General features: G+C 44.5%; 2 protein-coding genes across 4 annotated transcripts; one reads left to right on the forward strand and one right to left on the reverse strand.

The window, feature by feature from the left end:
• Positions 1-3861: 3861 nt before the first annotated feature.
• On the forward strand, positions 3862-9254 carry LOC125553083 (uncharacterized). 2 transcript variants are annotated; one of them, XM_048716838.2, is made up of 9 exons: positions 3862-4141; positions 4819-5006; positions 6231-6319; positions 6945-7008; positions 7511-7588; positions 8476-8552; positions 8638-8704; positions 8790-8897; positions 8984-9254. In XM_048716838.2, the coding sequence occupies exons 2-9, from the start codon at positions 4935-4937 to the stop codon at positions 9011-9013; spliced, it is 585 nt and encodes a 194-aa protein (XP_048572795.1). In that variant the 5' UTR covers positions 3862-4141; positions 4819-4934; the 3' UTR covers positions 9014-9254. The 2 variants fall into 2 exon arrangements, with proteins under 2 accessions (XP_048572795.1, XP_048572794.1); XM_048716837.2 differs by having other exon boundaries at positions 3864-4141; positions 4814-5006.
• A 751-nt stretch (positions 9255-10005) lies between these two features.
• On the reverse strand, positions 10006-14276 carry LOC125553082 (disease resistance protein RGA4). Of its 2 annotated transcripts, XM_048716835.2 has the most exons (3): positions 13334-14276; positions 10810-12902; positions 10006-10276 (listed from the first exon to the last, which is right to left on the reverse strand). In XM_048716835.2, exons 1-2 carry the CDS (start codon positions 14110-14112, stop codon positions 10841-10843), a joined length of 2841 nt encoding a protein of 946 aa, XP_048572792.1. In that variant the 5' UTR covers positions 14113-14276; the 3' UTR covers positions 10006-10276; positions 10810-10840. The 2 variants fall into 2 exon arrangements, with proteins under 2 accessions (XP_048572792.1, XP_048572791.1); XM_048716834.2 differs by lacking the exon at positions 10006-10276 and having other exon boundaries at positions 10633-12902.
• Between the last annotated feature and the right edge of the window lie 2452 nt (positions 14277-16728).

The following is a 16728-nucleotide window of genomic DNA, read 5'->3' on the forward strand; positions in this document are numbered from 1 at the left end:
TGTGATGGACAAGACCCAATCCTAAGCTTAGCTCAAAGATCGTGTAGTTCGTTTGCTGTAGCTTTTCTGAATGTCAAGTATCATTTCCTTAGACCATGAGATTGTGCAACTCCCGGATACCGTAGGAGTACCTTGGGTGTGCCAAACGTCACAACGTAACTGGGTGACTATAAAGGTACATTACAGGTATCTCCGAAAGTGTCTGTTGGGTTGGCACGAATCGAGACTGGGATTTGTCACTCCGTATGACGGAGAGGTATCTCTGGGCCCACTCGGTAATGCATCATCATAATGAGCTCAATGTGATCAAGTGGTTGATCACGGGATCATGCATTACGGTACGAGTAAAGTGACTTGCCGGTAACGAGATTGAACAAGGTATTGGGATGCCGACGATCGAGTCTCGGGCAAGTAACGTACCGATTGACAAAGGGAATTGAATACGGGATTGATTAAGTCCTCGACATCGTGGTTCATCCGATGAGATCATCGAGGAGCATGTGGGAGCCAACATGGGTATCCAGATCCCACTGTTGGTTATTGACCGGAGAGTCGTCTCGGTCATGTCTGCATGTCTCCCGAACCCGTAGGGTCTACACACTTAAGGTTCGGTGACGCTAGGGTTGTATAGATATGAGTATGCAGTAATCCGAAAGTTGTTCGGAGTCCTGGATGAGATCCTGGACGTCACGAGGAGTTCTGGAATGGTCCGGAGGTGAAGAATTATATATAGGAAGTGCAGTTTCGGCCATCGGGAAAGATTCGGGGTCACCGGTATTGTACTGGGACCACCGGATGGGTCCCGGGGGTCCACCGGGTGGGGCCACCCATCCCGGAGGGCCCCATGGGCTGAAGTGGGGAGGGGAACCAGCCCATAGTGGGCTGGTGCACCCCCCCTTGCCCCCCTGCGCCTAGGGTTGGAAACCCTAGGGTGGGGGCGCCTCCACTTGCCTTGGGGGGCAAGCCTCCCCCTTGGCCGCCCCCCCAAGGAGATCCCATCTCCTAGGGCCGGCGCCCCCCAGGGGGCCTATATAAAGGGGGGGAGGGAGGGCAGCGGCACCTCAAGTCTTGGCGCCTCCCTCTCCCCTGCTACACCTCTCCCTCTCGCAGAAGCTCGGCGAAGCCCTGCTGCGATCACTGCTGCATCCACCACCACGCCGTCGTGCTGCTGGATCTTCATCAACCTCTCCTTCCCCCTTGCTGGATCAAGAAGGAGGAGACGTCATCCGCTCCGTACGTGTGTTGAACGCGGAGGTGCCGTCCGTTCGGCACTTGGTCATCGGTGATTTGGATGACGGCGAGTATGACTCCATCATCCCCGTTCTCTTGAACGCTTCCGCTCGTGATCTACAAGGGTATGTAGATGCACTCATCTCTCCCTCGTTGCTAGATGACTCCATAGATTGATCTTGGTGATGCGTAGAAAATTTTAAAATTCTGATACATTCCCCAACACATGGTCCGGTCTGTTTCCTTTTCAGTTCTCTTTAATGGAGAAAAGCTTGATCAATTTGTACCAAGCAGAGGTATAAGGCAGGGAGATTCGATATCCCCTTACCTTTTCTTAATTGCAGCGGAGGGCCTTTCGTGCCTCCTGAAAACCAGTTCTTCGTCATCAAACATTGTAGGATTAAAGGTGGCACCTACGGCCCCAGCCGTGAACCATCTTCTTTTCGCAGATGACAGCCTGCTGCTTTTTAAGTCAGGGAATGAGGGGGCAGTAGCGGTATCAAACCTACTGAATACATACTGTTCGGCATCAGGACAGAGGATAAATCACGATAAGTCATCAATCTTTTTCAGCAGAGGATGCCCACAACAGGTCAGAAATGACATGAAAAACATCCTGAATGTGCAAAATGAGTCACTCAGTGACAGGTACCTAGGTATGCCAACTGAGGTCGGTCACTCGAAGAACGGGACCTTCAAGTACTTGCGGGATTGTGTATGGGAAAAGGTGAGAGGGTGGATGGAAAAACTCTTATCCTCCACAGGGAAAGAAGTTCTGATCAAGGCGATTGCTCAGGCAATCCCAGTTTACTCTATGGCATGTTTCCGTCTTCCTCGGGGCCTATGTGAAAGTGTTACTTCGCTAATCAGACAGTTTTGGTGGGGGAGCAAACAAGGAAAACGGAAGCCTAGCTGGGTGGCTTGGGACGTGATGACTTTATCGAAGAACCTAGGAGGTCTTGGTTTTCGAGACATGGAGATGTTTAACTTGGCGCTTTTAGCTCGGCAGTCATGGCGTATGTTGCAAAATCCACTGTCTTTAAGCGCGAGGATCCTGAAAGCAGTCTACTATCCTCATACAGACATCTTTGGTGCATCCCTGGGATCACACCCCTCGCAGATTTGGCGAGCTGTCCTCGATGGCCGAGACATAATGGTGCAAGGTTTGGTTCGTAGAATTGGAGATGGAGAATCAACCAAAATTTGGGAGGATAACTGGTTGCCGAGATCACATGCAAGGAGGCCAATTGCTTGCTTAATTGATGACCCACCGAGGCTGGTGGCTGAACTGATTGACCACACATCGTCTACCTGGAACGAAAACTTGGTGCGCTCGGTGTTCATACCGTTAGATGCAGAGGCCATCCTACAAATTCCCCTATGTATAAGACAGGTTGATGACTTTTGGGCTTGGGCCGAGGAGCGAAAGGGTTTCTTTTCAGTCTGTTCAGCATACCGAATGATTCAACGAACGAAGTTAAGTCGGGAAGCTTGGCTGTACGAGCAGGGCGGCTCCTCCGACTCTCAAGTTGCCGAGCAAGGCTGGACTGATCTATGGCGGATCCGGGTCCCATCTAAGCTGAAGTTTTTTCTGTGGAGACTAGCTCGAAACTCGATCCCTACAGCTGCACTTCTCCACCACAGGAACATGTCATCTTCCAGGGCTTGTTGCTTATGCGGGTCTGTGGATACTTGGCGTCACGCTTTTGTGGACTGCTCGGTATCTAGGAGCACCTGGGCACTGTCATCGGACGCTGTTTTGGACAGGCTGAGCACATGTAGAGAAGAAAATCCAAAGAAGTGGCTGTTTGTCATGCACGAAGCTCTCAACCAGGATGATTTTCTTGCGTTTGTGGTTACCCTCTGGGCGCTATGGAATTCACGAAGAAAGGCCATGTACAAGGATATCTTCCAAACCCCTTTCGCTATTCATAGTTTTGTTACATCTTATATAGCAGAGTTAAGGGCACTACAGCAGCCAGGAGGGGTAGGCAGAGGGGCGGCCCAACGTAGGCCAAATCATTGGCTTGCACCTCCGGAGGGATTATCCAAAGTCAATGTAGACGCAGCAGTGGGAAGATTGAATGGAGCAGTGGCAGTAGTCTGTAGAGACCGAGATGGTGTTTTCATGGGAGCATCGGCAGTGGTATTTCCAAATCCATCAAACCCCGGTGTCCTAGAGATACTCGCAATCAGGGAGGCCCTGGCACTCGCGGAGGATCTCTACGCCAGAAGGATTCATGTTGCATCGGATTGCAAGGTGGCCGTTGATGATATTCACCATTTATATAAAGGGAGCTACGGTGCAATTGTGCATGAGATCATGCAATATAGGTTATCTTTTGAAACTTGTAATATTATTCACGAATTTAGGAGCTCGAATATCGAGGCTCACAAACTAGCAAAGCACGCTTTATCTCTCGGAGTTGGCCGCCATGCTTGGTTAGGCCAACCCAACGAACTTGATTTCGTCCCTGTAAACATTGTGACGGAGTAATAAAGCTTTGCAGTTTGTCTCAAAAAACAAATTGTGCCCCTCAAAAAAAAAGGAAAAAAATTGTGTCTCAAAAAAAAAAAACTTCAGAAAAATTACGCAAAACCACCACCGTAATTCCCCTTCCCACCTTCGTTTTCTCTACCATCTCTCTCACTTGTCTGGTTTCGTCCCGCTCACACCCGACCTCGCCTCCCGTCGGATCGCCGCCGGCCCCACCCGCCGTGCCTGTCCCCGTCTCCACCGCCGCCTTCCAGTCCAGCTCCGGATCCAGGCCGCTCCGTCCCCGCCCGCGCCTCCACACGTCAACCCCCCCCGCCTCCGCCCCCGCCCGTCCCGGCCTCCCTGCGAGCAGATCCACAGTCATCGACATCCCCGGCTCCCGATCTGTCCGGCCCGCGCTCCTCCCGTCCACTGGTACTGCCGCTTCCCTCTGTGCTTCTTCTGCTGTGCGAACAGAAACGACGCCGCCGCTGTATGCTAGTAGTATTTCATTTTTCATCATGCTCTGTATGCCATTGCTGCAGCTCTGTCATGCCATACTCCCAAACAAATTTTTGTTGCTTTAGAGCCTCTGGCATCCCAGGACCGCATGGCCTAGCCTAAGAATTTCTGAAGGTGCATGAATTTCAGTGGCTCCATACAGACCATTGTAACAAAAATATCACAATTCTTCATTGTCATCAGCCCATAGTCTAAGATGCTAGCAAAGAAGGATTTGTAGCAAAGATGTTAGGGAACAGACATGTACGCAACTGTACTTAAATAGCATTGCAAGAACATGTAAATTGTGAAAGAAGGACTATGTGATCTTGGCATCTTACATACTCTAGAGCAACGATTCTGTTTGCGTGTATGGTACGCCAGTTCTTCCCAGATGTTTTTAGAAACTGCCTACCTTGTATATCAGTTTTCATTATCCTTCAATTACTCGTGCTGTTTTTTTATACAATTCGCTGCATGACATTATTCTAGAGCACCTTTCCAGCACGAACACATAATTAATTCATGCACTGAACTCTAGTAATGAGCATCATTCAGTGGTGCTGTCTACATATCTCAGAAACTGCCTCACTTCTACCGTTGCAGCATAGAAAGAGGGAACCAAGAAACCCCTATACGGCCTCAGCTTGGTTATAAGCATTTTGAGAAACCCCAAGAAATCTGAAGAAACCCGGAGGAAGGGAGACCCCAGAGGAGGACGGACAAGATGATCAGTGTGGGGAAGGCGAAACAGTACGCAAACGTGCTCGACAAGCCTCTTGGCCGTGGCAGACAGGAGGTATGTGTCTTCCCCACATCAAAATTCTTCCAGGTACCGTTAGTCAGATATAGGTAACTGAGGCAAGTTCACGGGTTAGGGGAGTAGTTGAGCAGGAAGTTGTTTCAGATCCTGGTCAGTTAGTTCAGGCAGCATGACTGTTTTTTACTATGCTTTGTAACTGTCAGGGTATTGTTTTTTTGTTATGCAGTAGTATGCAATTGGAATGTGGATCTTGTTGAAAGTTGAAACCGAATGCATGGTGATAGTGTTAGCTGTGAGGAAATAGGCAACTTGTATGTCCTTGAGGCCAAAGGCCAGTACGAATATGCTAAGTACATATGGGGACCAAACCTCTTATGAAGATTGGGAATAACATGTCTTATAAAGGAAGCTAATATGTATCTCTAACAGTAGCTTCCATTGGAGATGTTCAGAAACTATTGCCCAAGCCAACTACTCTGTTCATGTGTTTCTTCAGGAATGGAAGGAAATTCGTTAATATTGTGCATATCAACAAACTGTATTGAAGTGAAAGTTACTGTGCACCTCCGTGATGTTTTCAATTGGATAATTTTTCTTAGAGCTCAAATCTTGCTTTTATTCTATCTTGATTGCAATATGCAAATGTGTACTTACTTCGTAAATGTGAAAGGATTTGAATGTATACTGGAGTGGCATTCATTTATTTTCATTGGTATTTTCCTTTCTGAAGTTAAATTGAAGCTTTTGACAGCGGCTACTTGTATTTGTGCCAATATATTTTTGTATCATGCAGACACGTTTCCTATAGCAAGTTATCACATTAGTACTACATGATAAATACTCCAAATGGTTTCTCAATTTTCTCTGAAGTACATTCAAGTGAACGTGAACCTAAACTGTAGTTGCTTCCCTCTAAGCACTAAGGAGGACCAGTTTCTTGAAAAGGGCTAAATACAATAACAAACAACAACTCTTGCATTAAATGATGGGTTAAATAAATAGCATAAATATATTGAAGTGAAAGTTACTATGCCCCTTAGTGGTACTTGCATATATTTTTAAAGCTAAATATATTTCTTCTCCTCTGCCCTGGTTGCAGTATGAGAATGTGTTGCTTCCTAAATGTGAAAGGATTTGAATGTAAGAGGTAGTGGCACATTCATTCTTCCGTTTGTAGTTCGTAACTTGTGGCAAAATATTCTATTTGTTTCCTTATTTTGTTATCGTACATGCTTAATAAATGTTCTGTGTATTTCATAGGTCAGTTTGAGTGCGTTTGCATTCTTGTTCTCAGAGTTAGTTCAATACAACCAGACACAAGTTGACAACATTGCTGAGCTGGAACGGAGGTAGTCTCTATTTCTTATTTGCATGTCTGTTCGTGGTAGAATACTTGGTTGGTACCTGGTGTGGTACAACCATTTTTAGTCAGTACATGCTACTCTTTGATATCCAGGTCACATTAAGTTTAAGGTGCTATGTTGTTTGCCACTTACTGTATGCTAGTGTCTTAAATCATCTGGAGTTTCAGATAATGTAAAGGTTCACAATTACTTTTTCATATGTTGATATCCAGGTCACATAAAGTTTAAGGTGCTATGTTGTTTGCCACTTACTGTATGCTAGTTTCTTAAATCATCCGGAATTTAAGATAATGTAAAGGTTCACAATTACTTTTTCATATGTTGAGATGTTTCTCTGATATGCCATATGATGCGACTATAACATTTGGTTGGGCCATTCCCTGCAGCTCTAATGTTTCAGTGTATCCATTTCTCTACTTTGTTACATTACCATATAAGACACTATCTCGTTACTTCTCATTGGAGAATGGAGACGGTGATGTTATTGTGCTAAATCATGCAAGGACGTTCGACAATGTTTCTCACTAGAAATGCATTGCTCCATTTTCATGGTTAATATTCTTTGATGCTTAGTGTAACATTTGTTTCTCTTCTTTTATGATTTATACAGGCTGGAGGATGCTGGTTATGCTGTTGGTGCAAGAGTTCTTGAACTGCTGTGTCACAGGGAGAAGGTTTGATGCATAATTATTTCCTTATTCCATGATTTTCTTGGTCCAGAATATGGCTCTGTAGTAGAGTACTTGTCTATTGCTTCATATACTTCCTCGCTCTTTGTTATGACTTGTGAGTGGCATGCCATAGTCATGGCCTTTTACTTGCATAACTTATTTTGGATAACGAACTTGCTGCTTGTATCACATGTCTTTCTTTAAAGAGGAAATCATAGCACAATATCTGGATAGAGTTGTCGGTTTGAATTGTAATTTAGACAACGTAATGTTAAATTAATTTTTGAACTGATTGAATAATAACAATTTAGTGTGACCTCACAATTTTGTGTGGACTTCATAAATATGAATATTCATAGGCTATCATTTCTCTAAGGGTTCCGTGCGTTCTCCAAATTTACATCATTGACCTCCTTTATTGTCTTATTCTATACATACCTAATGCTTTCTATAATTTTTTATCCTGTTGAGATAGTCATGTTAATGATTGTAATAATCAATCCAGGGGAATAGACGAGAGACTCGACTGCTGGGCATTTTATCATTCATTCACAGCACAGTATGGAAAGTACTGTTTGGAAAGGTAATCTATTCTGTACATTTTATTCCTACTCTGTTTCTTGTAAAGGGTGCACTTAACTTCTTAGTTTTTTCCTTTCACTGTGCACATTCTTTGTTGTCCTCATGTCCTGTCAAAAGATTGCTGGATGAACTTGTCTGTTAGTGGTCTGACCCGCCTGAGTATTACGCCTGATAAAAAGGCTTATACCTAGCTGCCAGGGTGTTTGATATTTCTGCCAGACTACCTAACCAAGAACATCTGGAAAATGTTATTTGGTTTCTGTCTTTCTGAATTCTGACTCGTGATTTGGAATACGAAATAAGTCAGGATGTTGAAATAGGATGGAAGTCAAAAAGATAATATTTCCAGTAATTTCTCTCACTAAAGAAGAGCTTGGATGGAAAACTTAACATGAACGATATTTTCACATTTTTGTGCTGTTTGTAATGTTATTATTCACACAAAGAAGAATCTTTCGAGTAGTGTTCTCCTAATTTCCACTCTTTGTAGTAGTATGGCCTAATATTCTGTGGTTTTAAATGATGCACTCATTTCGATAGCATTAGCATATACCCCATATTGATCATCTAGCCTAACCTATGAGAAGAATAAACTAGAAAGATATAACCCCCAGTCCCTTCCTTCTATGCCCTGTATCCCAGGCGACATGACCGGCTTACCCTTGTTCTTCAGAGTCATACATACTGTCTGCGGACGAAGGCTGGTCCTGAAACTCCTACACAAGAAGATTTATAATTCTAATATTTTATACAATTCCCTGTTGTTTGTGGAATCCATTTATAATATGTGTTGATATTAATGAGAGCCTGTGGCTATATTACTCATCACTGGAGTGAGTGCACTTATTTGATTGCTTATCCTGATAGATGCTTTCTTATTGTTTGCAGGTGGCTGACTCGCTTGAGAAAGGAACAGAACATGAGGATGAATACATGATTAGTGAGAAGGAGCTTCTTGTTAACCGGTTTGATGGACTCTTTTTTCTTTTCTACAGAATGTCTCCCTTCCGCTACAAGTCTAAAACGTGGGCCCCTTTTTTGTTTGATCAGGTTCATTTCCGTGCCGAAAGACATGGGGGCATTCAACTGTGGAGCTTTTGTTGCAGGGATTGTAAGGGTGGGAGCTCCAGCTCAAATATCCAAGTGTAACATGTCGTTTGGATGAACAATGAATGCCTGAACACTTTTTGAATTTCTTATAGGGCGTACTGGATAATGCTGGCTTTCCCGCGGTGGTGACAGCACATTTTGTGCCAATTGAAGGCCAGCAGAGGCCCAGGACAACAATCTTGATTAAATTTGCTGGAGAGGTAAAATAGATGATGAAAGGTAGCAAGACTCTGGGGCCAATGTTTAGCATCGAGTAACATTGTTTGAACAAATTGTCCATTTTCAGGTTATACAACGGGAAGCAAGGCTTGGCTGAAACTCGTCATCTACGTACACCTCAACGGGGAAGATTGCTTTTATCCACCAAGTTAATCTCCCGTAACTTAATTTGTTAGCTTTGTTCTTTCTACATTGTATGGAAGGAGTGTCCCGGCATTCTTGTTTGCAAACTATTAAAACTCTCTGCCCTGCGATGAGTTAGTGTAATTGAGCAAGATATAGTGATGTGCACAAACCGCAAACTCTCAGAATGTTCAAGACAAAGCTTTGAGAATTCCCATGGGCGAATGTACTGTGAGAATCAGTTTTGTTTGCTGCAAAAGGAGACGTGGCCTCCGCAGCCTTTGCTCTTGCTGCAAAAACAAGCACCCAACAATAGTAATTAACACAAGCGACACCCAGATATAAGATGCATCAACAACCAACCAAAACTATAAGCCAGGAAACGTACATGTCGATCACAACGGGCAGATAGCTCAGTGACGCCGGCCTGGTCGAAATCAAGACACAGGTGGCCGGCTAATCCATCTCCAAGGGCACCGCCCTCCCCACCCTGGCTGATTTTTACCAGGCCAGTCCACCTTTACAACATCGATCATCCCAGTTTCGAGTACACCCCACCGGCTGCTGCCGTGGGTGCATCTTCTTGGCTGTGAAGCTGTGTATTCAGTCGCTGCGCGCTCCAGCAGTTAGGCCATCCACCCCCAACGGCCGGCACCCTCTGCTCAAACCAAAACCAAAAAGTAAGCCCTGATTTTACTTTGGTAGTTGCATTTTGCAAAATATTGTGTCTTCTTCTCTTTTCTTTTTTCTTCTTTTTACAGGGAATGTGCCTTGATTTGGATCAAAGTAAATTTTTAAGTGAATATAAGCAAGACACGTATGAGACTGTTTTGAACTTTCTGGTAGGTACATGTTGGTTCAGTAAATGAGTTCGCAACATTAGCCATCGTTGGCAGTAACAGGCAGCTCAGTCCTATCTAGTAAGTGGATCTCGTTCTACCGATACCATATGCTGCACAACAAGAATAAACAGACACCGCAGTTTTTTATTTATTCAGAAAAAATGGCAGAATAGCTCTGCAGATCTCAGCACCCAAGGGTGCACACAACCAGTTTTTTACAAAGTCGTACGTTACAAAAATAAAGAACTCAGGTATTATTGAACCATGACCCAATTTTAGACATAAACCCTCCGATAAGTTGACCCAGCTTGTTGCTACACTCCCTCATGGCCTCCTGCTGATCCGTTCGCGACAACATTGGCCACGACTGTAGCCAGTTGATAGATGTACATAGCCTGTAGATGATTAGACATAATGTTTTTTTTGGTCATTCACATCATCATTGTGGAAAGCCATATGGAGGAATGCAAAGCACTAACACCAACATAAGTAAGTGATCCTAATGCCGTCAGTTAAGGAATGACAATGAATGGTCTCCTCCTGATTACGAAAAGCACAAAGCATACTGCTATTCCAGTTCTGATTAGCTAGAACTCCTCAAAACAAGTACTCACTAAACACACTTATATTTCTTTACTGACTTTGAGAGGAGTGCGTAAGTACATATATATATGCCTACTTCAACACCTAAAGCCTGCAGTAACAAGCGCCTTATACATCGAGCTAACTGAAAATTTCCTAGATCAATAAATATCACATATAAAGGCATCCCTTTCATTATTAAGCTGCACGGTAGTTAAATCAGCACAAAGGACGTTCCACTCCATTGACTTAACGCCAATAATAGGTCGTCTACACTCCAGAGGAAGGTTCGAAATTAAGGTGATACATAAAGTAAAACTACAGAGAAGTAATCCAAAAAACTGACTAGCATGCTGAATCAAGAATCGAGATCCTGCTTAAGACACCACGATGCTGCTCGCTGACTCATTTAAAGGAGGACAAACTTCAGAAATCCCCATGCGACTGAATGCTGGAGTCAGTTGATCATTTGAACTCTCTGCTTCATCACCAGATTTGAACAACAAAACTTTTGGCCCATTCGGGTGTTCCTCAGCGGCCTTCTCCCATTGTTTCTGGGCTTCTTGACTGACTCTAGGATGAAGGATGACCTCCTCAAGGTGTTTGAAACATTCAATATTGATGACAGAAAGGCCATTTATATCTTTGCAAAGAAGCTGGAGTGTGACGAGAAACCGCATAGCTCCTTGTTTGATTGTGGGCAATGTTGGACATTGCAGCTCAAAACAGAGGCGTAGAAGCCTGGGCAGTGCATGGACTCCTATACTAAAGTCCTCAATTTCATCAGCAATCAGTTTTAAATACTGCAGGTGGCTCAAACTACTCAAAGCTTCAAGAACACCAGTTGTAAGTTTAGTAGTCGAAAGGCAAAGCTCCTTAAGACCCCGAAGTGATACAACAAACTGAGGCAATATAGTTAAGTTGCCATGTAATTTCAGAGAGCTGAGGTAGCAGGGTCCTTGTATGGAATCCAGGAAATCTCCAGAGCATTCATCGAAATGAAGCGATAAAGAACGTGTAGTATCACTATTTTCGTCCTTTCTGTCCTGAATGAACTGTTGAATGGCCCTCATAAGATCGGACCAGTCAGTGCTACTAGCAGCTGCAGATGGCTTACACCAAATCTTCACCTTCCTCAATCTATTCATATGACCCATGAGATGAAGAAACCCTTCACTTCCATCGGTGATAAATCCTGCTAGAGTTTCGATGTTACTTTTTCCTTCGGAAAGAAACTTCTGTACTTCATTGCCTGTCTTCTTTTTGAGGAAAACACTCTTTTTATAGACTTTTCCTGAAATCCTAAACTCTCCCAATATGTGCATTAAACAGGGCAACAAGAAAACTTCCACCGGCAGTATATTCACCTTTGTTTTCCTCACATCAAGTGCCTCCAAATGCTCCAGTTTTGCAATATCCTCTGGAAGTTCGGTAACACTACCCCCAAGGCTCAGATACTTCAGCAGCAGCAGGTTGCATATGCCTTTGATATGATCATCCTTCAAGTCATCACATTTTTCAAGATCAAGGACCCGCAGCAGTTCATACTTGCCGAAGTTGAGTACAGTTTTACATGCCTCCCCGAAGATTGTCAGGGATCGGACAAGTGATAAATCAATATTCTTGAACCTGTCATCATCTTTAGCATTTTTATGATGGAGAGAAAGCCGCCGGGCATATTTGCCAGCCTCTTTCTTGTCATCACAAAACAAAGTTACAAAGTTCTGAGAGATTGACAACTGCAAAATGAACTCACGCATCATGCCATAAGTTTGGCAAGTCTTAACGTTACCATTGTTGCTTACACTGATGGGTTCGATGAGGTTCCGGTCCATAAGCTCGTCAAAATTTTCAGCTGCAAGTTTCATGGCATCACATGAAGCTTGGGTTTCTACAATCCCCTCAGCTGACCATCGCCTCAACAAGCTTTTCTTTCTCATGGGATGATCACTGGGGAACATGGCAAAATATAACAAGCAGGCTTTGAGAGCATGGCCGCCCAGACTGGCGTAGCTACGCATCAGAGCGCGTCGCATATCACCAAAGGTCTCTCCGTTCTCCATATGGTAACGAATGTTGTTGCATGCATCTTCACAGGTACGTCCAATCGGCCAACCAATTGATTTCAAGAATTCACCCATGGTAATCAGGGCAAGGGGCTGGCCATAACATTTGTTCAGAATTGCTGTTGTATCAGGCTGGTCGTAATGCAAATATTTCTTCGGGCAAGCTTTCTCTGAGAATAACCGCTTCGAGCATTTTTCATCGAGTCTACTCATTCTGTGCACATAGCCGTTCTCAGAGCTGCAGGCAGTAGCAACTGACTGAATAGTTGTCGTCACCACAACTCTGCTGCTTCCATCGTTGTCATCTGGGAAAGCTGATTTGATTTTTTTCCACTGAACTTGCGTCTGAATGTCATCGATTACAATGAAATATCTGAAAAACAAATCAAGAAGAGAAAATGATTTAATCTGCATCCTTTCTGAAGCCAGCTATACATAATGACTTTGCTACCAATTACACCTGTGGTCGCAGGGCCGCAATTTCTCAAACTAGCTAGAGAAATTATCAGGTTCAAGTACATCTTTCGTTTTTAAAAAGAGAAACATTAGAGAGTCACTCATTTTAATCATGATAACAGAAGAACACATAGTCTGCTTATTTTTCAGGGCTTGCTTACAACAGCACAGAGTAATTAAGGAAACTGAGATATTACCGTTGACTCTTTTGAGTTTTGACTCAGCACTCTTAGTACTAGCAAGGTGATGCCAAATTAATACATTAGTGCTCAATTAGAACTCTCTGGATCGATAAGCCAAATGCGAAATGAATCCGAGAAGTAAAGCAGAGAGTTCTAAATACAGTACCTCTTCTTGGCCAACTGATTTCTGACTTGTACGCACATCTGGGAGACATTGGAGGTGTCCAGCATCACACTTTCCTGGCAATCAGATCCGAATTCCCGGAGCATGTCGGCCAGCACCTCCCCTGGGCTCTTGAGCGCGGCACAGACCCACGCGCGCTTGTCGAACCTCTCGCCGCCGGCTTGTGTTTTGTACACATCGGCGGCAAGAGCGGTCTTCCCCAACCCCCAGCACCCTACGATAGAGACCACCTTGAGCTGCATCGGCTGCCCCTCGGCCGCTTCCGCCAGCTGCTCCAGGAGCTTCGCCCGGTGCTCATCGACGCCGACGAGATCCGCGTCCGCGAGGCGCGGATCCGAAGCAGAGGAGGAGGGCGACGGGACATCACCGGAGGTCTGGGCGGGGACGGGGTACCTCTGCCTCCGGTCGTGCGCCTCCACCACCATCTGCTTCATCCTCTGAAGCTTCTGGGCAAACAACCGGTCGCTCAGGAGCGCCTTGGGGGACCGAACGCTCCGCCGGAGCAGGGAAGCCTGCTTCTTCCAAGTCGCGCGATACACGACGCTGTCGATGCAGTCCTCTATCCCCTGAGCTAGTTCGCGCAGATCTTCGATCGACAAGTGCAGTTGAGCATCCATGGAACGGACAATCACGCCGAGCTCGTCCTCGAGGAATTTGGCGTCCCTCATGATGTCCTTGTTCAGATTCCAACTCTTCTCAACCAGCGAGAAGAGCTTCGGCAGCAGAACTTTTATGGTGCCGCTCAAAATAGCGGCCTCCATCTCCGTGTCCTAGCTACACGCTCGGCTGATCGGTCGATCGAATCTTAGCTCCTCAGACTGCCTCACTGCTCTTGTATCGGCCGTGGCCCGTGGTTGACCGAGGAAGAAGATGGTAGTACTGTGCAAGCTCGGGCTGGGAGTAAAATGCAAGCTCGGTCCTAATTATTTCCAAAAGTGTCGATTGTGTCTTAATTCTTTCAAAATGCATGTTTAGGTCCTAAATCTTTCTAAATTGTTCATGTGAGGGTTTTTTTTTGTCTGACCGCCGCTGACCAGCTCGCGTGGCGCTTTGACCACTGCCACGTCGACCGAAGGCCCATGCGGGATAACGACCAGTCGTGTGTTTTTGCAAAAGAACCCCCAACCCTAATTTCTTTGCAGCCGCGGTCCTTTCCTCTTTCCCACTTCTCTTTGTCGAAACAGGGGCGATCGACGGCGGTGGCACTGGTCCAGTGAGAAGAACCGGCCATCGCAGGTGTTTGTCCGGCGCCGCCGCCGCTAGGATGGCGCCTGTGCTGCGGCTGCAAAGAAATACCTTGTGTGCTATCAAACATCACAACGTAACTGGATGGTCATAAAGATGCTCTACAGGTATCTCCGAAGGTGTTTGTTGAGTTGGCATAAATCGATATTAGGATTTGTCACTTCGAGTATCGGAGAGGTATCTCAGGGCCCTCTCGGTAATACACATCATAATAAGCCTTGCAAGCAAATGACTAATGAGTTAGTTATGAGATGATGTATTACAGAACGAGTAAAGAGACTTGCCGGTAACGAGATTGAACTAAGTATGAAGATATCGACAATCGAATCTCGGGCAAGTAACATACGATGGACAAAGGGAATTACGTATGTTGTCATAAGGTTCGACCAATAAAGATCTTCGTAGATTATGTAGGAGCCAATACGGGCATCCAGGTTCCGCTATTGGTTATTGACCGGAGAGGTATCTCGGTCATGCCTACATAGCTCTCGAACCAGTAGGGTCCGCACACTTAACGTTCGTTGATGATATAATGTTATATGAGTTATATAATTTGGTTACCGAATGTTGTTCGGAGTCCCGGATGAGATCACAGACATGAAGAGGAGCTCCAAAATGATCCGGAGGTAAAGATTAATATATAGGACAATGATATTCGGACACCGGTGAAGGAAATATGCCCTAGAGGCAATAATAAAGTTGTTATTTATATTTCCTTATATCATGATAAATGTTTATTATTCATGCTAGAATTGTATTAACCGGAAACTTAGTACATGTGTGGATACATAGACAAACAAAGTGTCCCTAGTATGCCTCTACTAGAATAGCTCGTTAATCAAAGATGGTTAAGTTTCCTAACCATAAACATATCTCTCATTTGATGAACGGGATCTGATACGTCTCCAACGTATCTATAATTTTTGATTGTTTCATGCTATTATATATTCTGTTTTGGATGCTTAACGGGCTTACTTATACATTTTTATATTATTTTTGGGACTAACCTATTAACCGGAGGCCCATCCCAAATTGCTGTTTTCTTGCCTATTTCAGTGTTTTGAAGAAAGGGAATATCAAACGGAGTCCAAATGGAATGAAACCTTCGGGAGAGTTATTTTTGGAATGGAAGCAATCCAGGAGACTTGGAGTAGACGTCAGGGAAGCTTCGAGGTGGCCACGAGGCAGGGAGGCGCGCCCCCCACCCTCGTGGGCCCCTCGTGGCACTAAAAACCTCACCGGCGCTCTCCATGACGAGGAGGGAGTAGTTCACCCTCGGGGCTGAGGGTATGTACCAGTAGCTATGTGTTTGATCTCTCTCTCGTGTTCTTGAGGTGGTACGATCTTGATGTATTGCGAGCTTTGCTATTATAGTTGGATCTTATGATGTTTCTCCCCCTCTAGTCTCTTGTAATGGATTGAGTTTTCCTTTCGAAGTTATCTTATCGGATTGAGTCTTTAAGGATTTGAGAACACTTGATGTATGTCTTGCATGTGCTTATCTGTGGTGACAATGGGATATCATGTGATTCACTTGATATATGTTTTGGTGATCAACTTGCGGGTTCCGTGACCTCGTGAACTTATGCATAGGGGTTGGCACACGTTTTCGTCTTGACTCTCCGATAGAAACTTTGGGGCACTCTTTGGAGTACTTTGTGTTGGTTGAATAGATGAATCTGAGATTGTGTGATGCATATCGTATAATCATACCCATGGATGCTTGAGGTGACATTGGAGTATCTAGGTGACATTAGGGTTTGGTTGATTTGTGTCTTAAGGTGTTATTCTAGTACGAACTCTATGATAGATCGAACGGAAAGAATAGCTTCGTGTTATTTTACTACGGACTCTTGAATAGATCGATCAGAAAGAATAAATTTGAGGTGGTTTCGCACCCTACAATAATCTCTTCGTTTGTTCTCTTCAATTAGTGACTTTGGAGTGACTCTTTGTTGTATGTTGAGGGATAGTTATATGATCCAATTATGTTATTATTGTTGAGAGAACTTGCACTAGTAAAAGTATGAACCCTAGGCCTTGTTTTCTAGCATTGCAATACCATTTACGCTCACTTTTATCATTAGTTACCTTGCTGTTTTTATATTTTCAGATTACAAAAACCTATATCT

This window comes from Triticum urartu, chromosome 4A (genome assembly GCF_056163025.1).
Source record: "Triticum urartu cultivar PI428250 chromosome 4A, HENAU_Tu73, whole genome shotgun sequence".
NCBI lineage: Eukaryota > Viridiplantae > Streptophyta > Magnoliopsida > Poales > Poaceae > Triticum > Triticum urartu.